This window comes from Petromyzon marinus, chromosome 18, assembly GCF_048934315.1.
Source record: "Petromyzon marinus isolate PM22_M1 ecotype Great Lakes invasive population chromosome 18, UKy_Petmar_22M1.pri1.0, whole genome shotgun sequence".
Taxonomy (NCBI): Eukaryota; Metazoa; Chordata; class Hyperoartia; order Petromyzontiformes; family Petromyzontidae; genus Petromyzon; species Petromyzon marinus.
The window spans coordinates 9542143-9564489 of NC_133684.1; the positions used below are offsets into that span (position 1 = coordinate 9542143).

The 22347-nt window shown below is 49.6% G+C and overlaps 2 protein-coding genes across 5 annotated transcripts; one reads left to right on the top strand and one right to left on the bottom strand.

Moving 5' to 3' along the window:
• Positions 1-153: 153 nt before the first annotated feature.
• On the top strand, positions 154-12229 carry LOC116943490 (germ cell nuclear acidic protein-like). Of its 2 annotated transcripts, none has more exons than XM_076067874.1 (13): positions 154-387; positions 1618-1695; positions 4328-4509; positions 4942-4997; positions 5097-5212; positions 5788-5914; positions 6448-6505; positions 6903-7336; positions 7826-8009; positions 8917-9052; positions 9230-9368; positions 10193-10397; positions 11448-12229. In XM_076067874.1, the coding sequence occupies exons 2-13, from the start codon at positions 1621-1623 to the stop codon at positions 11689-11691; spliced, it is 1956 nt and encodes a 651-aa protein (XP_075923989.1). In that variant the 5' UTR covers positions 154-387; positions 1618-1620; the 3' UTR covers positions 11692-12229. The 2 variants fall into 2 exon arrangements, with proteins under 2 accessions (XP_075923989.1, XP_075923988.1); XM_076067873.1 differs by having other exon boundaries at positions 155-420.
• Positions 12226-21579, bottom strand: ARFIP2 (ARF interacting protein 2). 3 transcript variants are annotated; one of them, XM_032956354.2, is made up of 8 exons: positions 21304-21579; positions 20642-20766; positions 19302-19416; positions 16353-16477; positions 15537-15758; positions 14579-14736; positions 13925-14099; positions 12226-13448 (listed from the first exon to the last, which is right to left on the bottom strand). In XM_032956354.2, exons 1-8 carry the CDS (start codon positions 21356-21358, stop codon positions 13287-13289), a joined length of 1137 nt encoding a protein of 378 aa, XP_032812245.1. In that variant the 5' UTR covers positions 21359-21579; the 3' UTR covers positions 12226-13286. The 3 variants fall into 3 exon arrangements, with proteins under 3 accessions (XP_032812245.1, XP_032812246.1, XP_032812247.1); XM_032956355.2 differs by having other exon boundaries at positions 21372-21576; XM_032956356.1 differs by lacking the exon at positions 21304-21579 and adding an exon at positions 21193-21211.
• Positions 21580-22347: the final 768 nt, after the last annotated feature.

Consider the following 22347-nt stretch of genomic DNA (forward strand, 5'->3'; position numbering starts at 1 on the left):
GAGGCGGGGTCTCTGCCGGAACAGCGGAGGGGGGGGGGCGCCTCCCATTGAGGGGGGCACCATTACCGACCCATTGGGCGGGGCCCCTCCCCCCATGGGGCGGGGCTTCGTCGAAAAGTGCGACGGATGAGGATGGAGGCGGGGGCTTCAGCAACCCCGCAGCCAATCAGCCGCGGCGGTTGCGCGAACGCAACGGCCGCGCGTTGTCGGGTCACGGTGGCTCGGCCGGAGCCAATGGGGCCGCGCAGCCGCGAGTCAAATTAAAGCGGCGCGAGGCCCCCCAAGGAAGAAGGATCGGCGAGGGCGGCGTGGGCGACGTGGGCGACCCAGTGGTGGTGGTGGCGACTCGCCTCGCTTGCAACGCGCTGGCCCCGAGTGGTGGTGGTGGTGGGAGACAAAGGCGTGCAGCGGAGAATACAAGTTGGGGCAATTGTTGGATTTGGTGTTACATGTTATTTATGTAGTTTTGTTGTAAAAAAAAATCGGTCACAGTTCCTTGTGATCACTGTTACGTTGCAATTATGGCGTTATTTTTTGGTGATTTGTAAAAGTTTTTTTTGGTTTGGACATGTTTGTTTTGTTGTAGTACGGAGTTAGACTGATGGCCTTAATCTAAGTTTTCTTGTGGTTGTTGTTCATATTCTTAGTTTTTTCGGTAAAGTCACGTTGAAGAGAAACAACAAAATAATAAAATATATAAAACAATAAAAAATTCTCACGACGTTTCGACCATAACTCAAACGGTCATCTTCAGGTGTGACCGTTTGAGTTATGGTCGAAACGTCGTGAGAATTTTTTATTGTTTTATATGTTTTATTATTTTGTTGTTTCTCTTCAACGTGACTTTACCGAAAAAACTAAGAATATGAATTACTGCAGTCACGAAAGCTTTAAATCAAAAGTTGTTGTTTGACTGGCATCCCACTGGGATTTGTTGCACACAGCGTTGGTGTACGGTGCTTTTTTTCAGGAATATTTTTGCTGTTTTTTTTCCCCATGGATTTTCTGTTTGCACAAAGGCACACATAGTCACTTTAAGATGTTTTTCTTGTTCGTGTTTTTGTTTTTTTAGTTTGTTGTGGTTGCACCCGATTCAAGAGCCGAATGGCTCACAGGGCTATACCAAAATACATAAACTGATCTGAACTCGTTTTTACACAGCGGCTGGCGCACGATGAGAATTAGTGCATTTTAAAAACGGTGCCCTCGTGTTAAAGATGAATTACTAAAATGCTACTTGTCGAGACTCGTGTAACGTCGTCGTTGTTTTGTGTGTGTGTGTAATACACTCAAAGTTTATTTTGCGTGCTTGCTCGTTGAATGTGTCCCCTTATTTTAATAGCCGCCGTGAGGTAAAATGTCCCGCGCTCGTTATTTTAAAACAACAAAACAAACCCCTCGGTGCTCGTCGCATGCTGCGCCCACCTGGGGCCGGTGTCGTCGATTTGTTGCACCGAGGCTGGCGTTTGAAGTGAATGCGGGCCACGCCGTGGCTGGTGGGTTGGCACGGGCTTGGCTCCGTCCAGCAGTGGAGCGATCGTGGCCCCCCACGGCCCCCCACACACAACCCGAGATGACCGCGGCCGCTTGCCGCCCCTCTGCCGTGCCGCCACGCAGGCCATGGCGGAGCTGCTGGATCCAGAGTCGCTGCTCGCGCGGGTTCAGAGACGCTTGGAACTCCCGAGCCCCAACTCGGTGAGGGCAACGTGGGGGACGGTAGGGGGGTGGTGTTGTTGGGGGTGTTGGTGGTGGTGTTGGTGGTGGTCGTGGTGGTGGTGTTGGGGATGGTGGTGTTGGGGGTGGTGGTCGTCGTGGTGGTGGTCGTGGTGGTGGGGTTTGTGAATGGGCAGGGATGGAAATGCATGAAGAAAATAAGGATATAGGTATTTTGATTTAAAGCTTTCGTGTACCGCAGTAATTCTTATTCTTAGCTCTTTCGGTAAAGTCACGTTGAAGGGAAACAATAAAATAATAAAATATATTTCGATTTAAAGCTTTCGTGACTGCAAGGATTCATCTTCTTTGGTTCTTTCGGTAAAGTCATGCTGTTATTTTATTTGATCAATTTATTCTTTTATTCTCATTCTACGTGACTTTACCGAAAGAACCAAAGAAAATAAAAAATATATAGAAAATAAAAATATATAAAACAATATATTTTATTGTTTCCCTTCAACGTGACTTTACCGAAAGAGCTAAGAATATGATATAGGTATTGTTGGTTCTTTCGGGAAAGTCACGTAGAAGGGAAACAATAAAATGTTCTTGCTGTGGTTTTCGCACCTGATGACGATTGCTTGTGTTGCAGTCGAAACGTCGTGAGAATTTAATTGTTTTATATTTTTATTATTTTATTGTTTTCCCTTCTACGTGGCGACTTTACCGAAAGAACCAAGAATATGAATCCCTGCAGTCACGAAAGCTTTAAATCAAAGATATAGGAGTTTGCCTTTTGTGGCAATCAAACAGGAGGTGTTTAAGATGTTGAAACACCAAATTAGAAACAATTTGCAAGAAATTAACCACAGACACACACTACTTGTGGTGAACATGTAAACAAACATGCTCTGATAATTATATACGCATTGTCTTTGAATCTGATTGGTCGACAGCAGAGACAGCCTTTTTTATGGCCCAGTCTCACCAGTGTAAGAAGAGAGAACGCCAAAAGGGGAACAGTACAAAGACAATGCACTATTAAAGCGTTTATAGCTCCGGGTGAGCCGCTACGAAATGGGACCTTTTCCCCAGTATCAAAGTATGAAAAAACAAGAATAGGCGTTACCCATTCTGGAAATACAACTGTTAAGATATTCAAACGCCAAATAGAAACCATTTGCAAGGAATCAAAGTACTGCATTAACCACACGCACTACTTGTGACGAACATGCAAACAAACATGCTCTGATAGTATATGCGTTGTATTTGAAACCGATTGAAGCTAATGCACTATCAGAGCATTTATAGCTACGGGTGAGCAGCTACAAAATGGGACCTCTTAACACCTGTTTTATTGTCAGAAAGTGTAAAACCTATTATTTTCTCATATTCTGATGCTGGCAAAAAGGTCTCATTTTATAGAACTGTTTGTAGATCAACTGTGAATAACCTAACCAACAATAGATATCCATTGTAATTTATATGAAGACATTAAACTGGCACCACATGTATCCCCCCTCTATTTAAGACTGAAACAGGAGGATTCCTCCACAACTCTGGCTGTCGCCTGATGAGGCAGGTTGTAATTACCGGCGAAACGTCACGGTTCGCAAATTGTAAATGTTGTGGGTTCACTCTCCAACACACCGGTGTGCTGAACTAGTAACGAATTGGACTGTTTTGTTTACGTGACCAGACCTTACTAATTGGCTGTGTCGAGTGGTGGTGGGTTTAACGACACATTACATTTTTCACGATGTAACCCAAAAAAAGCTCTTATGGATATTTGTCATGAAAGCCTACGTGTTAAACTGGATAGAAGGTTACGAGGGCAGCAGTGGTGGTGGGGGGGGGTAGGACAGCACTGCGATAAGGGTATAGGGCAGCACTTGGCCACCGAAGCAGCTTAGGAATTGTCCAAATCTGTACTCTGTCTCACATGTGTAGCGGAGTGCTGTTTCTCTGGTCGTGCTTTCTCACGGAGTGGATTCATTTGCAGCGCGGGGTGGGTGAGGGTCTGATGGACGAGGAGGATGTAGACAAGGCCACAATAGCCATTTATCTCATGTATTTTAAAAAAAACCCTTGAACAACTGGAATAAACATGATAATAAAACCGTTTAATAATAAGCATATCTATGCAGGACAACAAATCGACACTCATATGTTGCATACTCCACTGCTCTGCTGCGAGTCCATGCAGAAGGGCAGTGACAACTTCCTTGAAAGCTTGAATTCTTGGGGCACTCTCTCCGAAACGAGGACTTGGCTACTGTGGCAGCCCTTCTTACCAGGATTGGAATGGGTCTTTGGGCGTCCAGAAGACGAGCAGGCCCTCTTGAATTCTCGCACGGCCTGACGGCCCCTGATGACCCCACCTCATCCACCTCTTAAGCTTCTCATTGGGCTCCGCTCCACACAGTGCGGGTCTGCCTAAATATCGAGATAAATCATCCTTGATAAAAGATCTCGCATCTCATCTCAACGTGGCTGCTCTAGTTTCCTCGAATTTTGCGCTCCCAGTGACCACTAATATGGGCCGTATCATTTCCGTGTCCTTTATGAGAAGCGATTCATTGGTTAACCCATTCCCTTGTTCCATACACATATCGACAATAGTTGGCATAACTCTTCAAATTAATCCAATTCGCTTCATGCTGTACTACAGGATGGAGGCACAGGGACCCCGTGTCTCCCTTGGCCTAGGCCGGCACTCAGAAAAATTTCCCTGAGCGACCGGAGGAATCGACGGCTGCAGGGCCCATCGGGAGGTGGCGCCAAGGGCATGGGTCCAGTGGATGGGGGTCGCAAGGAGGGGAAGGAGAATGGGTGGAGCCCACAGCCCGGCAGGTATAATGCAGCACCAACGTTTGCAAATGTGACTTGTATCTATGAACCTTACCCATGTAGCGATAGTAACATTGTTATGTGCAATGTAATTGAGGGGCTATATTGTCTTGGTGTGGTTTTGGATAGTTGTTTTGCTGCCTTGCCCAAGCTTGAATTTAGTGTTGACAGATCAGGAGGAATGTATGTATTTGTGTAATTTGTACTTTTATGTATTTATATTTTTTGTGTGTTTTTTATTTCTCTTATTGTTTTTTGTTTTGTTTGTCGATGTAACTCGCTTTTCTGCCCCAGTGAAAAAGAGCTTCATCGCTTCAGTGGATTCCTCTTTTTTCTTAATTCTTATATTGTCTGTTGTGAGCGGTCACCCTTATCTTGACAAAGCATTCAGCTTTACACCTCTTAAAACTCATCGGTACACATTCTAATCCACAGAGCGCAAGGACGGTACATTTCGTCTGATGACTCGAGTGAAGATGAGCTGCCTTCATGTGAGTAACTGTGATGCTGCTGCCCACGAGGCCATGAGCACTATTCGCTGCACGGTGCGATGGCTTCACTTTGTGCGGGCGTGTGTGCTGCTTCGTCAGTCTGCATGCAGGGCTGCGGGGGCCTGAGCCAGGGGGCACAGGTGTGGAGAGCCCACATCGAGAGCAGCAGCATTACAGATAAAGCCGTGCAAGGAGCAGGAACCACAGCCAAAGAGGTCAGGATGAGCTGTGAAGCTCTTTTTAACAGATATCCAAGTAGTGGTGGGTCAGCATTTTACATCAATAGAAAAAATACAAGGATAGAGAAAAAGTAAGCAAGTCACTAAAAAATATATGTTAATATAGCATTTAAGTACAAATGCACATAAATTCGTGCAGTTTTGTCGAGACCAAATGTAAGTTTGGGCAAGGTAGCAAAGCAACAATCCAAGACCACGCCAAGACAATACAGGTGGCTCAGCTGTACAGCGAACTGCCCGCAATCGCAAGGTTCCAGGTTCAAATCATGGTTGGGCCCTTGACTCAACCCATCCATACCTCCAGCGTCAATAAAATTGTAATTCAACGGTGGTTTTCCTATGAGATAGACTTTTCCCCGCCACTGGAATGAGCAATTTCCACCACCGGCTCAGGCAAACTATAAAAAAGCTGAGCACCACCTCAATGCTCATTTCAATTGGTTATTTTCTCTCCCTTACTCAGTCACTCCCATTTTTCCTCCTCTGTGTTCCTGTGGTTTGAGACGTTTGTTACGCCATGGGAGCGTTACTAATGTAGCGCGTTGTTGCAGGCTGCTGGGAATGGCAAGGTATCTCCGGCTGCCATGGGGAGGAAGGAGCCAGGCCTTGCTGGGCCCCACCCTTCACAGCCCAGTGGCTGCTTTGATTCCTCCGATGACGATAATGAATTTGAGACCTGTAAGTCGACTTCCGTGGAACACTCATCGCGTCACGTTTTTGTGCAGAACTATTGTGGAAGATAAGACAGAAATGGGTTTGCCATGTAAAAACAAATGTTCCGGTCTATCGGAAAAGTGTGGCCCGCTGAACAAATGCCTAATGTTATTGGCACAAGCCATCCACAAACACCGGGACCCATTCTGAGCAGCGTAACAAACATTGTAACATTGCATTATCTACCTGTTGTGTATCATGGTAATCCCTGCTGTTGAGGCACTTACTGCATTTCCATGAGCCACAGAACTTGAGTGTACTTGCCATGTTTTTAGTCAATCTGAGATGGAGTCGATTATCTGGTCAGGTTTTGCTTCATAGGCTGGAGAGAATGCCACACTTCGCAATTCTGGCTGAGCGGAAACATGTCGCCACGTCACCCCAAACTTGTCAATCACGAATATTTAAGGCGGCAAGAACATTTAATTTCACATTGAACATTTGCGCCCAGCAAGTTAATGCGTGTTGTGACTATATTGTGTGATTTTATCTTTTAGTTCTCCTTAAGATGAAAACTCCTTTGAAAAGCAAAGCTCCTTTGAAGTCCATTTCCAGGTAAGAGTTAATGCTATGATTGAGACCTTAGTTTACACTTTTAAAAGTGAAACGGTTGAATTTGTTTCTAAACAATTTCTAAGCATAGGCCCAAAAAGCCAAGTGGCCTTTAACAAGCAGCACTATTACATTTGCCATAGATAAGAGTTAAAGGTTATGAGTGCTTGGAAAAAGACAATAAAAGAGAATTCAAATGTGCAGCAGGGCAAGGAAAGAAGCAGGAAGATAAGTGTTGTGGCATTCAGTGTGGTGGTTGAACATAGCGTGGAAGAGACAAAAATCTCGTGGACGAGTTCTCAACATGGGTGGAGGAACCCATGAGCGAAGTTCATGGTAATAGTATAACCATGGTCGTGATATACGAGTAATAAGTGGAAATGTGCTTGTGTGCTTGCAGAGCTGTTGTGATCAGCTCTGGCAGTGATGAAGAGGATTTCAAGTCGGCGCGAGCGAGACCCGTGCTCTCAAAGCGGAGGGCCCATTCACAGCTGGCGGGCTTGCACCAGGGGGTCGTGGGCTCCAGCAGAGTTGCCAACAAGGAACCAAACCCTGAACCTTGCGTACCCCCGTTGCGGGCTCGTAGCGTCTCCCTGTCGGTGGGGAGCGGCACCACCAACTCCACGACGCTCAGTCGGCCACAGAGAGAATCGGAGCCCCTTCCCGCTGTCCCTACACCACCGCCCACCACTGCCCAAGCCTCCAAAAGGAGCCTGGCCGACTTGGACGAATTTGATGATGAGTTTGAGAGCCTCATGGACAAAATCCGCAAGAGCAATCCCAAAAAGCCAGGGACGAAGAACAAGCCTACGACACCCTCCATGGCAAAACAAGGTTTCTGTTGTCCCTTGACCTGAGGGAACCTTTAATAAACGGCTTACATGCGTGTAGACCGCCATATGTGGGGTGGTGACGTGGCCCAGCGGCAGTGCATTTGCCCCTTGCTGTGACCACCCTGGTTAATACTGCGGGGTATTAACCATTAAATAGTAGGCGCCGTCTGCTCCACAGTGGACATTTAAGGTACCGTGGTGTCATTCGATAAAGAGCTGACCATTGTGTACTGGTGCCGTCCAAATTTGCCAAATTATTAAATTTACCTGCAAAATACTCAATTGGTATTACACAGCAACATCGGCCCCTACTGAGGACTTCTGCAGACTGTGCCTGTGAAATACACAGCACCTTAATGATTTAATTTAATCACCACAACTGCAACTCTTGCTGGGTGGGCAGGTAGTGCAGTATTTGTCTGTGTGCGGTCGTGGTAATAATAGTGCGTGTGCTGCTGTCTGTAAAATAAGCGGTTTGTGGTGTTGCTAGGCCTGCCTTCGGTGCCATTGTGGGGACATGAGCCACCTGCACAACTCATCACTCCGCAGCTTCCAGCTACCCCAAGGCAGCCTCCACCATTGCCTCGAAGCAATCGCGTCAAGTCCAGTTCGGACTTGGAGCTCGGCAAGCCCTTCGCCAGCGTTCCCTCCCAGTCTGACGTTTGGAGCACCAGGTATCATCACAACCACATGCGTGCATTACCCTGGGTGTGTTTTGCAAGTTGGTGGACGTCCGCTTCAGCCTGGCAGAACCTCCTGTCTTTCTATTGCCTCCACTGGGCGGAGCACTCTGCCGCAAGGCTTACATGTCACGCTGCCAACTCGTGAATTACCTTGGGTCTGAGTCCTGTTTTTTTACCAGCTTTTCTAGCTTCGACAGTTTGTTTATATAAACTTGGTTGTTTATGGCCCCCCTGGCTCCCGGACAGCACATTGCTGCTTCCAGACTGGAGCTTTGTGGTGAGCTCTCAGAGAGCAGAGTTAATATTTAGTCGGTTACATTGTATTTTGTTTATTAATACTTATGGGAGAGAACCAAAGTACCGGGAGGAAACCCATGCAGAACAGGGGGAGAACATACAAACTCCACACAAAAGAGGCACCGGAGGGAAAAAGCTTCACAACTCATTGGAATCCTCCAGTCGAAATAAAGGTTCTTGATGTGAGGAATAAGTGGAACCACTGTGCCACCACGCCAGGGGCGGAGCCAGGATTTTGACTTTGGGGGGGCTGACTTCAATATTCTGAGATATCCAGTGTAATGTTTTCCAATGGGCGCCACAAATGTATAAAACAAACTTTATTGGATTTGAACGCATAATTTATTAATAGGTCGGAGCCGCTGATGTGGCTAATAAGTTCGAGCAGCCTGCAGGGCAGCACAAGGTGGCAGCCAGCATTTTGCAGCAGCCGGATATCCCGATTACCGACTTTCCCAAAATTTCAGGGGGGGCTAAGCCCCCCCCAGCCCCCTCTGTGACTCCGCCTCTGCATCACGCTGCCATGTTGGTACGGGGAGGTGTGATCACTGCGATGGCAGAGAACCTCCCGTGGTGAATGTGCGTGTGTATGGCTGCCCAGGTGTGCAGTGCCCGGCTGCTTCTTGGCAGAGCTGTCGAGTCCTTCGTGTCACTACGCTCGCAACTTCAAGAAATGCAAGGCCCAGCTTACGGCGTCGCTCTACAAATTCTACAATGAAACCATCTTTAAAAATAAGGTCTGGTGGAGCATGCTGTTGGAAACTAAGACGTTCAAATTTAAATGACAGTTTTCTCTACTGTATGAACAACTGGCAGTTACTGACATTTTAAGTTAAAAACACCTGTATCCAGTATCAGTGCTTAATCCTGGCTGTGACCATGCCTTCTGGCCAATTGTTTGTGCAAAATAACAGCTGCCAAACAACATGGAGCTGCTGTGGAATAACAAGATGCGCAAGACAGCTGGCTACTGTGTGATGGGAAAGGGGCCTGGACCAGCTTGCCAACCCTACGCACGCATAGAGCTTTCCGTCAAAGTGTGCGACAATCCCGGTACTGCAAGCTTGTGAGATGCGACCTACAGAATTTTTCTTAATGATTCTAGATTTGTTCTAGATTTGAAGCTTTCGTGACTGCAAGGATTCGTACTCTTTGGTTTTTTCGGTAAAGTGAAGTAGTTAAAAAAAATGAAAACTAAATTAAATCACGACGTTTCGGAGGCAACACATGCTTTCCGACAGGGTTTGAGCACGGTAATGCATTAGCTCTGTCTGTAGCGGAGGGTCACGTTAACTCTCGTAAAGATAATGATCCAATGTAAATTCATGCGAGGTATACGTTTGTGTTATTAGTGATTTATTGTAGAGAGAGCACGCCACATTGATCAAAGCCCTATTCATTAACGTGTCTGTTTTATAAATGAAAAGCAGTGTCGCACACCTGAGTTGTATGTTGTGCAGCCAAATCATGCCCGAATTCTTGTGGTATAATCTCCTGTGTAACTGCTTGGTCCACATCCGAGCCTGTAGTTGCAGAACCAGGATGTGTCTGGTGTCGCTAAATTGTCTGGCCATGCTCTTCACAGAATAGCTCTGCCACTATTCTGGTTAGCTCCACCCTACACCCAGGTAACAACCGATCCGATCACAAATGTGCATGTGGTGAAAAGGTCGGTACAAATTACTGAGCAGATGGCTTGAAAATATTGCATCTCATTTGTGAGCAACATGTTGTGCATTGCTCACAGCGATGGCACCCACACACAAGCCAATTGGCTACATGCAACAGATATGGATGTGCCTGTACTTCGAAAACTAAAGACGAGAAAAGAACGAATTGTTACAATAGCGTCGATGTGTGTTTGATGCACGGCACAGAGCGGCTTCGCGACACGCTGGTGCACGAGATGTGCCACGCCGCCACGTGGCTCATCAATGGGCAACGCGATGGGCACGGGCGGCTGTGGCAGCTGTACGCGCGCACCGCCACGCTGGTACACCCCGAACTACCGACTGTGTCGCGCTGCCACACCTACAACATCACCTTCAAGTACCGCTACGAGTGCACGCGCTGCAAGAACAGGTGCCACTGCGTCATTGCACACGGCTCCTAAACAATGTCACAGGTTTTTTTTTGTGGTAGCGTGTTCAAAGTTTGTTGTAGAGGTTTGTGCTTTGAATTTGGCAGGCCGCCTCGGTTAATACCGGGTGTATTAAACGGGTGGTTCAGCAGGAGTGCGAGCACCTCGCAATTGGAAGATTGCGAGTTCAAGTTCTCGTGAAGGATTGACTCGGCTTCTGGGATGTCAACATTTGTTTTCCTATGGATATACTCACTCCTTGCCATACGAATGTGGAATTTCCACAACTGGATCAGGACTTTAATACCAGATGAGCACCAGTGCCTCACTGCTCATTTTAGCAGGACATCACTGACGTTTTGCCAACCATTATATGGTTCATAGTGGACAGGATCAGAGCCAGAATTTTGACTTTTGGGGGCTGACTTCAATATTCTGAGATATCCAGTGTATGTTTTCCAACGGGCGCCACATATGTATAAAACAATTTTTATTGGATTTGAACGCGGAGTTTATTAATAGGTCGGAGTCGCTGATGTGGCTAATAAGTTCGAAAGGCTGCCGCTCAAGCAGCCTGCAGGGCAGCACAAGGTGGCAGCCTGCAGCATTTTGCAGCAGCCGGATATCCAGTTATCCCGATTACCGACTTTCCAAAAATTTCTGGGTGGGCTGAGCCCCCCCATCCCCCCCTGTGGCTCCGCCCCTGATAGTTGGATGTTCAAGAGACGTAAGTTTAAATGTGAATGGGGAATTTTGGTGCCAGGTTGCAGGAACGAAACACTAATATGCAACATGAAACGAGTGTTTCATGAATGATGTGTTGACTAAAGACATGGAGATGTGATCTCTTTGGGTGGTGGGGGGCGGCGGCGGCGGCGATCGGTGGTCTTCACTGGAGGGGGCACCATACGAAAGAGGTTGAGAACCACTTTGGAATAAATGTTTAGGTTTTTTTTTATCATTGATTTGATTGCGCAACAATAGTAGATGCTGCTTGTGCACTTATTGTACAAGCTGCACCGTTTAACTGTCGTTCCTCGTCCCCTTCCCAGCATCGGCCGGCACAGCAAGTCGCTGGACACGGAGCGGTTCGTGTGCGCGCTGTGTCAGGGCCGCTTTGTGCTGCTGCCTCCCGAGGGCCGGGACGGCACACCCGTCACCAGCAGGGCCCTCACTCCGTTCACGCGCTTTGTGAAGGAACAGTATGGGACCACGCGCTCGGCCCGGCCGGACAGCAGCCACGCAGACATCATGCGCATTTTAGGCGAGCAGTTCTCTAAGACCAGGCTGCAATGAGTCGTCAAGTGAGGGCAGGGTATTTGGCAAATAGGAGACTCTTGGTTGGGGCTACAAGGGACTTGGCAAACTGAAGGGAGCATACGGGTCCTTCCTATGTGGGTGAGGAATGTTTCCTACAATGACCAGCTACGTATGGGTAACCAGTGATTAGCGATTCAAATTAAATTTGTGGCATTGGTGCTCTTCTCCCGTTTACAGCCCTGAGCCATTGGTGGAAATTTTCATTTCTAGTGTGGGGTGAGATTACAAGACAACCACTTGACTTATCCACAAGTGGCACTTATTTAATAGATGCCAAAGGGATGATAGACAGAGTCAACCCCCCCCCCACCATGATTTTAACTCGCGGCCTTCCGATTGTGGGCTCCTTGATTTACCACTGATGAGCCACCTGGCCGGATGAGGAATGTTCTACAGCAAATGAGCAGCTATGTGTACGTGACTACCATGTTTGAATTATGCTGGTAGCAAACGTGTGTTCGTGATTGTGTTTTTTTTACGTTTAAAATACAAATAAAGATAACTCATCACTTGAGAGGAATGTACTTTATTAAATACACTGAAGCATAGCAATGTTCTCAATTGCAATCGATGGTTACTCCTTTTAGCCGTTATTCTACGTTCGCTTACAAAAATGTCTTTCTGCAGTGGTTTTGTCTAAAAAAAACCGTTGCAATATCTGGGCAAAGGCTCCCCCCAAAAAGACTAAGTGATGGCTACATGTGATGTACACTACCCACACCAACCCTTTTCACACCAATGTGTGGAATAAAATTGTAATTCTAAACAAGGCATTGACAAACACAACTCGGTTGTTCACCCAGCCCATGATTGGGTGGTGGAATACACGACCTGCTGACTATCCCAGAAAGAAGTTTGCGCGTCACCGCCTGCACAGTGGGCACCGTGTGTGATCCAGGTCGAGGTGCGTTTTGTTAATGTATCTACATATGCACGAGCTCACGGTCAGAAGCTTTGGAACATGGGAGATTGGGGTGTTGTGTGTGAACATGTCTTTGGGGTTGAAAACGAGTGTTTATGAGTGGGGTGTGCGGTGAGTGTAGGGAAGTTGGCAAAGGTGGTGCCAGGACACCCTTGTCTTGTCTCGTAACCTTCTGCCAGCGAGTCCCCCGCTCCTCCGATGAGCAGATGGCTACGTATGGTGCGAAAGAAGTTCAACAACATACATACTAGCGCTAGCCTGGCACAAGGGCTGTAGTAATGTCGCTTGGTGGTGAAAGGCAGTTTGGAAGTGTAAGTGGACATGCAAGTCGGGGTATATGTGTGGTGGGTTGTGTGACAGTGCAGAGGTTAGCGCATTGCACTACGAATCCAGTGGGCAGAATTCAGTTCATGTTCACACCTAACATTGGCAAATATCTGAACCGGTCCCAGTCCTTCCCTAGACCGTGTAAACATCACCAATGGGGAGGCAAAGGTGGTTGGGTGTGTTTCTGGCCATATCCCCCTCTCGTAAGCAATGCCAACTTTCATATCTGCTCACCATCTGCCCCAACAGCCTGTGTAGGCTTCATAGGATCTTTGTATGAGAGTAGTGGTGTTTACGTGTGTAAGGTTACGTGCGAGTTGGATCACTGCCCCTCGACCCACGTGGCAATGCCGGCTGTTGGGGCGGCAATGCTGCTGTTCACATTGAATTGCTTCAGGGTGAGCTCCAGCTGCTGCTGGTTTCCAGCGAAGTAGGCAGAGGTGGCATTGTGGAACAGAAGAAGCTGCTTCTGCATCACCTTCACCTGACGGCAGGGAAGACCGCACTTCAATGGTTAGTATGCGACAGGGTTGTTAAACAGCCGAATCGGTTACCGGGTCCAAAAGTCGGGGACTGGTAACCCATTCCAGTGAAATTTTACGAATCGACCAATTGGCACGCACGAACATACAAACGGCTCGGCGGCCTAAATCACAGCATGATTCATTTGCCCTCATTTCTCAGTTGAAAGTTGCTCAGTGCTGCTGGAGGAAGGACCTCCACTGGGGGGCGGGGGGGGTGGGCTCTAAAGGGTATTTGGTGTATTTATCCATGCTGAGCAGATACCTTTGTAAGAGGTTGGTGCGACCACAATTGACCCCACCACGTGCAACCCGCCAATCGACTGGTGAACCACATTGATACCGCTGAAAAAACTTTGCAGGACCCTCCTGAAAAAGCCCTGACACTCGGTGAGGCTTTCCCGGCTATATAAGCAGAATGATAAAAAAATTACTTCACCTTATTTTCATCCAGAAATTTGAGTTTGATGGCAACGTCTTCGCGGAGACGTTCGAATTTGTCCTTGTGCGAGAGGAAGTGTTTCTGGGCGACGTCGAGGCGTTGGGCAGAGGCCGGGTCTGTGGCCGAGTTCCTCAGAAGCTCCACGTCTGCCCGGTAAGCGTCAAACTGCAGCCTGCGGCCAGTGCCAGGCGGGACGCAGCAGCAACATCACTATCAACATTACACGGCAACATCGCAAACATCACAGGAGACAATCATTGAACACATGGGACACTAATTCCACAGGAGACGCAGCATCAGCAACACCATACACGACTGCCAATCGGCACAATCGCGACTATCGCCATCGGACGGCCACAATCGCAACCACAAATCAACATTACGACCACCAACGCCGCACTGACAACCACCTCATCAGCACAGGCCGGTACAAAGTGAGTTTAGCCGGAAGATGCAGACCAGTGGTGCCATTGTTTCTGTATGGATTCCTGGTGTCTTGCTGTCCCATTGCGCGCGCCTGTGTTGTCTATCAGGTGCTGCTCTCTTGTCGTGTGCTGCTCTATGTCGCCCCGCTGTTCTGCTATCTGTGTGACAATACTGTCTCTGTGGCGTCGCTGCTGCTGTGTCTGCGCTGCCACTTGTGGTTATCACCTGGCAGCCTCATAGTGGCGCACAGTCATCAGGGTGTCGGCCATGGTCTTGTTGGTGAGCGTGTTGATGCTGTTGACGAAGAAGGTGAGGGCCCGTAGCAGCGTCTCCCCGTTCTTGCACAGCAGCCGCTGCGTCTCTGCGTTGTAGCTGAACTCCTCCTGTTGCGGGACCACGCTAACCTCGTCACAATGATCCCGTCACCTCACACCGAGCCCCTCGCCTCGCCACAATGACAACCTCAAAGCACCTCAAGTTGGCCGTACACCTATTTACTGTGGCAAAAGCGGCGATTACATGGCCACCAGTATTTTTCCACGTAGTCAAAGAGAAACAAACTCGCCAGCATTTTAGGTTTTAAGTTCAGGGCTTATTCAAAATTAGTGCAACAGGTTGGTGCACGGTTACGAACACTGATTTACAACAGCAGGCTGTGGCCTTGACAGCGAGTGCTCCCCCCCCCCCCCATGCTGTGTCGCTCACAGCCAGATCCTCGCACTTCACACCCTCCATCCCCCCCCCCTCCCTCACGAGCACCCATGCCGATACACAGAGGAAGTGTGAGTTTCGCTTGCATGGACAAGAGGAAGATGGGCGAGTGGGTGGGGGAGGTGGGACAATAAGTTGGGAGCCCGGGGATGAGCGATCGAGTTACGTGCCAGTAAGTGAGTAAATGTGTGTGTGAGTGGGTGAACGTGTCACTGGGCAGGTGAGCGGATGGATGTGCCAGTGGGTGGGTTTGGAGTGTGTGAGGTGATGGATGCGTGATTGGATGAGTGAGTGAGTGCGAGTGGGTGGATGAGTGATTGTATGAGTGTACAGATGAATACGTGCACGCCTGTGTGGGTGGTATGTGAGTGTGTGAGTGATTGGGGAGGATTGTTTGGCACGTGCTGGTGGGGGGGGGGGGCGCCATGTGAGCCAGCATGGCTGGACCACTCGTAAGGAGCCAGGGAGGGACCTGCAGATCAGGAGACTTGTGGCCGAGCTCAGAGAAGCAGTCGGCCAGATTTCGCTGTGCCGTGACGACCAACTGGAAGTGCGCCAGCATAGAGCGCGCCACCCGCAGCAGCGCACGGTAGCGCCGCCTCGTCTCTGTGAGCGCCACCACGCGGGCAGACAGCTCTGGGTCCAAGGTGCGGGAGCCTCGGCCCAGCTGCTCCGTCACCATCTGTCGTGTGCACTAAACACAAATACAACGATCCCACATATAGGCAGGCCTAGCAGGCTCTTGGGGCGAGTGCTGCTTGTGAGAACCTATGAAGGCCGCTATGGTGCAAAAGGGGTTGAAGTCGGCACCGTGCCCAGCCGCCTTTCTCTCCCAGTGCCTGATATTTACACGCCACACCAGGTATTCATTTGAGACTGAGTCGACCTAGGGGAGGCCCAGGACCAGTTAAAATATTCATCACCGTTGGCCGTGAGTGGGAATCGAACTTGGGTCGCCAGGTTCTTCGTGCCGTACCGTGCCCTAACTGTTGCTCTACTGCACGCACACGCAGTGTGGCTGTACAACGGGCCGTCACGGAGGATGCATTTAACGCTTTTTTAATTTGTTTTGTAACCGTTATTTTTGGTCTCATTTTCCATTTGCTTCATTCAAGTATTTTTTTGGCGTCTGTCATTGTTTTGACCTTGGTCACTCTTGCAACTGAGACTCATCCTGGTCTCTTCAGTTCCCACCTGGTTCAATAAAATATCCTTGGAACTTGAAATACAGTGCAGAATAACGGCACGGACTATCGTAAAACACACGATTCACGCATGCCACCCTTACCTTGTAGGTGTTAAGGCTCCAGTTGCGTACCATCTCCAGGGTGCTAAAAGCGAGGCCCATGAAGCCTGCATCTCCAGCAACAGCCGGGCTGTTTAAAGACGCTTGCGTCTCCTCTCCTTGCGTTCCTGACGCACACACGCCACGTGTGGCCACAGAGAACGCAGCCAGGCATCGCGCAGCTACAACAATGACAGGGCTTCACGGCCTTGTGACTGAGCAAACGCCTACACCAAGCCGACTTGGGACTGACAGCACAAACGACACAGCATCTGCACTAGCAAATACCACAAACCAGGTCAGGTGCTCGTGCGTCTTGCTCTCTCGAGCTGCTGCCGTGCGCACGGGTGAAGTCTCCCATCACCCAGATATGGCCATTGCACCACCAGGTAGGAATGTGAGCTGGGGCTGACTGGGTAGAGCAACATGGGCCCCGCTGTGTCAACTCCGGTGGCATTTAGCGCCAGTGTTGGCCTCTGCCGCTTGTACTCGCTGAAGTTGAGGCAATCTTACAAAAGTGGGTTTATAGCTGACGCTGGCAGACAATGGCATGCTCCACTTTGATGCAGCACCAACTGCTGAGGCAGCAATAATTGAGACGTTGGTTCATAGCGGTTTACATAGAGTACATGCATACACTCATTGTTCACGAACAATGAATGCATACAAGCATGGGGCGGCATAGTGCTACTGCACACATGAACGCAACACTCGTGAAAATGTACAGAACACATGAACACAACCCACTTATCGCAAAGATGAATACCTACACCTCAACTGCGGTCTTAGGAAATTTGCTTACGAAATGGGATTGCATTGGTCCATATTATTTATCCAGCAACACTGATTCCAATAAATCTTTTTAAAGAGGGTACCTACATTTGGTTTGAATTTTAAGATATTTACAGCAAATTATTGAGTGTGTAAACATGTGGGAGGAAACCCATTCACTCGAGGGGGAAAAACTATCCCTGTACAGGTGTCGATTAGTCCACTTGCTAGACTGTCTTCTTCGGCCGAGCCATGGTACTGGTACCTCGACGCCCACGGGAAGGGAGTTTCACACCATTTGTGTGATCCACCAACCCCTGCCTCCACAGTACTGGATTACAGGCGTGTGCCACCACCATCTGAATAATGATGCCCAATGTATGTTATGCTCTGCACAGCATGAATGTATTAATTATTATTATTATTCCGCTTGGTTTCCCAGGAAAGCCCCACTGACTGTCAAAAATCATTTTCTGAGAAGTTCCGGTCAAGGTTTTGCAGTCGGGGGCAATCCTCGCTGCGTCTAATCCCAATTGAGTAATATGAATGGCGTGTTTCCGCATTGGAATGCTTGGCCAATACCAGTCACAATGTATGTAATTTTTTTTCAATCTGTGTTAGAAACCGAAAAATGCAGAGAAAATCCATGCAGAACAAGGGGAGACCATACTAACTCCACACAGAAAGGTGCCCGAGTCTGGAATCGAACCCAGGAGCTTCTTGCTGTGAGGTGTGAGTGCAGTATGGAAAGCACTACACTCGAGCCAATGCTGCATTGTGGATACTGAAATAGACCTGCAATGCCTAAAGAAATAAAGGCTATTAACGAAGCATACTCCGCCGTGTGCCTCACAAGCAAGAAGACACCCCCAAGCATCGACAGGCCACCGTGCCTGTCTCAGAAACATTTTACAGCATGAATGAACAGGAAAATCAGGAGGAAAACAATTTGATCCAAATAGCGAATGTTTGAAACGCGCCGAGGCACATCAGCACTTTCTTAATAAAAAAAAGAGCCTCACAACAAAGGGTTGCACATGCACAGAACTGGTCTACGACAGGGCAGCAAGGAAGCTTCTGCATTGATGCAGGGGACAAGCCGAGCAGCCTGCCGAAGGCCTGACGGCGATTCCGTGTTGCCTGGCATGGGCCACATCGCCCCACATAGGAGGGTCGCCACCAGTCTTGCGTTGAACTTTTATTACAGTAAAATGCACAGTTTATATGGACCTGAGCCGAGAAATACTTTGGGGGTTTGGTCTGTGGAAAATGTGGCGACCCTACCTCACGCTGGACGCCAATAGCGTAGGCTCTCAACACGAGGCACATGCGTTGCCGCCTCTGTTGCCTAGAAGGCATGAGGGCCCTTGAAAGACGTTTGCTATTTAAGCTTTGGATGCAAGTCATCACAGTTGGCAGGAATTGTGCTTCCCGTTGTTCTGAGGACTAAATGTCACAAGCAGGTGTGGTTGCCAGCGAGAGGCTGGGAAGCGGTAGAGGCCCTCACTACACAAGTCCCACCACCAGTGAGTAAACTAGAAGTAAGCATAGGAGGGCAAACCCTGGCCCAGAATCCTACTCGTTCCTCGCCCGCCTCCCACAAAGTAAGGGTTGTATTTGGCCGAAGGTCCTGTGTACACCACCCACATGCGCAAACAAAAGGAAAAATAATTAACTCGAACTGAGTGATTGCCTGGGGAGTACGCGATGGGAGGATAGCTGTGATTGTATAATGAGTTTGTGTGACATCAACAGCATGCGTGCACCACACTGGTACTGTAAGGATATTTTATAACAAAAAAATGAGCAAACAACATGCCTCCCCGTGTCTCTCAGAGTAAAACATTTTTTTTGCACATCTCACTGACCACACAGCCTTCTGTGAGTACATTATTTCAGCATCAACAGGTTCACTGGAAGCAAACACAGGACCGGTGTTGACACTGAGTGTCTCAACAGCAGGCAGGCATGCTTAAACCAATTCTGGAAAAATTGCCAGGTGTCACCCTGTTACATATGGGTCGTAAACATTTTTTCGCATTTGATAATAGGTTCCTTCTCCTGCAATCGATTGTGTCCTCAAATGTGACGAAGCAAGAGCCTTGAACCTGCAATCATGCTGCCAGCGCTGGCGATATGTCGTGGTGCACAGGCATGCCATGAAATGTGTGGTGTACGCACCTTGCATGTTCCCCGTGCGTATCGAGGGAGCAGGTGGCTCCATCCCATGGTACTCGGCAGCAGGCAACCCGTGGGGTCCCAGCTCTGCATTTGATGTCATCACATCCTCGAAATCCTGTGAGTGTATACGCACGGCGCATGGGTGGTATTCGCGCCATTCTTAAAGCGCAGGGCTGTTTTTCATAGACACAGTTTGCAGCAGTTCCACGGACGGGGGGCAATGCTGTCTTTAATAATCCCAATGTGGAGTATATGGAAAATGTTGACAATTACACCAGCACGCAATGGCCTTCTGTTTTTGAATATCGCAAGAGCTTTCGCGTCCAATGTGATGCAGACAACAATGATATTTTATGGTTAGTACACCCGCAGTATTAACCAGGGCGGTCTGCCGGACTCCGAACCTCGAACCTCTGCAATAAGTGGTGAGCGCGCTAACGGTGGGCCCGTGTCTGGGGGCCTTGCCCGCTGCTCCTCAGGATTTGATGCCACGTAAACCGTGCACGATGCGTCCCATATTCACATATTCGCATATGCCAACAAAAAGCACCTTGCTGAACAAAATGTCTTCGCAAATCGTCAAGGAAGGCGGGGCTAAACCACACCTCACTGTGCAAACCGTTTCTCGGTAAACACAAGCACCCACACGGACCCAGGACTTACTATGCACGGCTTACACGAACAGGACACACATTTCAACACACGTTTATCTAACTCAAGATAAAGGCACGCACTCCGTTTGAGTGCAAGTGAAGTGCTTGCTCAAGCACTGCAAATACATTCTGCACTGCCGTACACAAAAACCCCGTTGTCTGATACACATTACTTTACCCACAGGACCGTACCACCCACAAACGTTTGTCTTTTGCGAAAACATTACACAGGAGGCCCGAATAGGGCCCAACGTGTTATAATATCACCTTCACCAGCCCAGGTGGAGCACACGACCCTACACCCTCACCTGTACCAGACATTATTGGGCGCTTTCGCCGCTTTTTGAACGAGATTCACAGTTCGAATGCGGCGGCCGCCCTGGTTAATCCTCCTGGTGTATTAACCGTAATGACAATACGCGGCGCCTGCTTTAACAGCGGACGTTAAAAGATCCCCCTGGCATCATACGCAAGAGTTAGGCCACTGTGTGCCGGCCGTCAGAGTCCAAATTACAGCAGCAAATCGTCGACCACCAAACTATCAGACCAATGCCCCAGGTCACACCTGCAAAAGACGCTCGCGCTATCCACGGTCCCCCACCCTCCACCCCGAGGTGTCACCTGGATAAACCAAATCATCTTGGGCCCTTCGACCTCTCCACATCCGTCAGACAAGACGCGTCTCACCTGGCCGCAATGCGCTCCCGTCCCACCGTCTGAGAATCCGCCCGCCGGAGTCGCCTGCGCCATTGCGCTATCGGTCACCCACCCACCGACCCTCTCCCCTTCACCACTCGATTCCCTGGCAACTCCTGCAGGGAGAGAGCGAGAGCACAGAGGGAGGAGAGACGCTGTGAGCGGACATTGAGAGAGGCAGGTGGGGGAGGGAGTGGGGTACGGCTACGAGGAGATGGGACGCGGGGAGAGGCGACAACGGTGACTGACACGGGTTAGGTGAGTGGCGGAGGACGCACGGGGAGAGAGGCAGGGAGAGGGGGAGGCAGGGGGGGGAGGGAGAGGGGGAGGCAGGGGGGGAGGCAGGGAGGGGGAGGCAGAGGGAGAGAGGCAGGGGGAGGGGGAGGCAGGGAGAGAGGCAGGGGGAGGGAGAGGGGGGAGGCAGGGAGAGGCAGGGGGAGGGAGAGGCAGTGAGGGGGAGGCAGGGAGACAAGCAAGGGCAGATGTAGAGACACGGGTAGGGGTGGCGTGGCTCTGGCCACAGGTTATCGGGGGCGGGTTACAGGAGCCAGGTAGATGGCGCGCAGGCCGAGGGTGACATCGCCAAGTCGGCATCTCGGCTCGTGATGAATGCCTCCTCGCTCCGTGTGCCCCACCCCCGCCCTGGCGGTCACCGCTGATGACGACGGCAAACAGCAACGACCTCACGGGCAGACGCAGCGGCGGCATCAGCGGCACTCACGGCCTCGCTCCTCGTCTCCTGCTCCTCGTCTCCTGCTCCTCGTCGGCCTCGTCCGTCCCCTCCCTCTCTCTCTCTGTCTCGCCGCTCAGCGCGTATTCGACGCGGCCTCTCCCCCCCCCTGCCGTTGCCTCTCTCCCGAACCCTGGGTCCCCTCTCTCTCTCAGGCCTCGTCCTCACCACCACCCCCACCGTCTCCTCCTCTGCCCGTCGCGTCCAGCAGAGGGCGGCAGGGAGCGCGGTCCGCAGAGAGGAGGCGAGGGACCTCCCCCATCTGGGCCCTCTCACGGTCTTGACCGTGAGATTCGTCAAATGTACGCTTCCTTGGCCAACCCATTATGAATGTTGATTTGAAGCTTTCGTGACTGCAGGAATCCATAGGCTTTGGTTCTTTCGGTAAAGTCACGTGGGTAGTAAAAAAAAAATAGATCACGACGTTTCGATCGCGTCGCATGCGACCGTCTTCAGGTAAGAGAGAGAGAAATCTACTGAAAACAAGGTCTTATGTAGGTCTGAGATGTGTGCAGCCTCAGGGTAAGACGTCGGGGCTAGAGATGGGCTCCCTGAGGCTGTGCAAGTGGCTATTGTATTGTGAGAGATTAGTCCTTTGGATTTCACTCTCATACTAGGCAAGTCACCGATGCTGCGACATACTAAGCTCGTGCATTGACACGCTAATCTCTCACAATACAATAGCCACTTCCACAGCCTCAGGGAGACCGTCTCTAGCCCCGACCTCTTACCCTGAGGCTGCATCCATCTCAGACCTACATAAGACCTTTTTTCAGTAGCTTTCTGTCTTTTTTTACGATCAGAGGAAACAAGAAGATGCTCGGTGTAGTCGGCACTTTGCTCCGTTCATCATTTCGTTTTTTAGTTTTTTTATGCTTTGCTTTATGTAACCCCGCCCCCCCTTCCCTTTTAAATGAAAGACCCAACACATTTTTTTTCTTCTCTCCTTACCCCTTCCCTCTCTCTC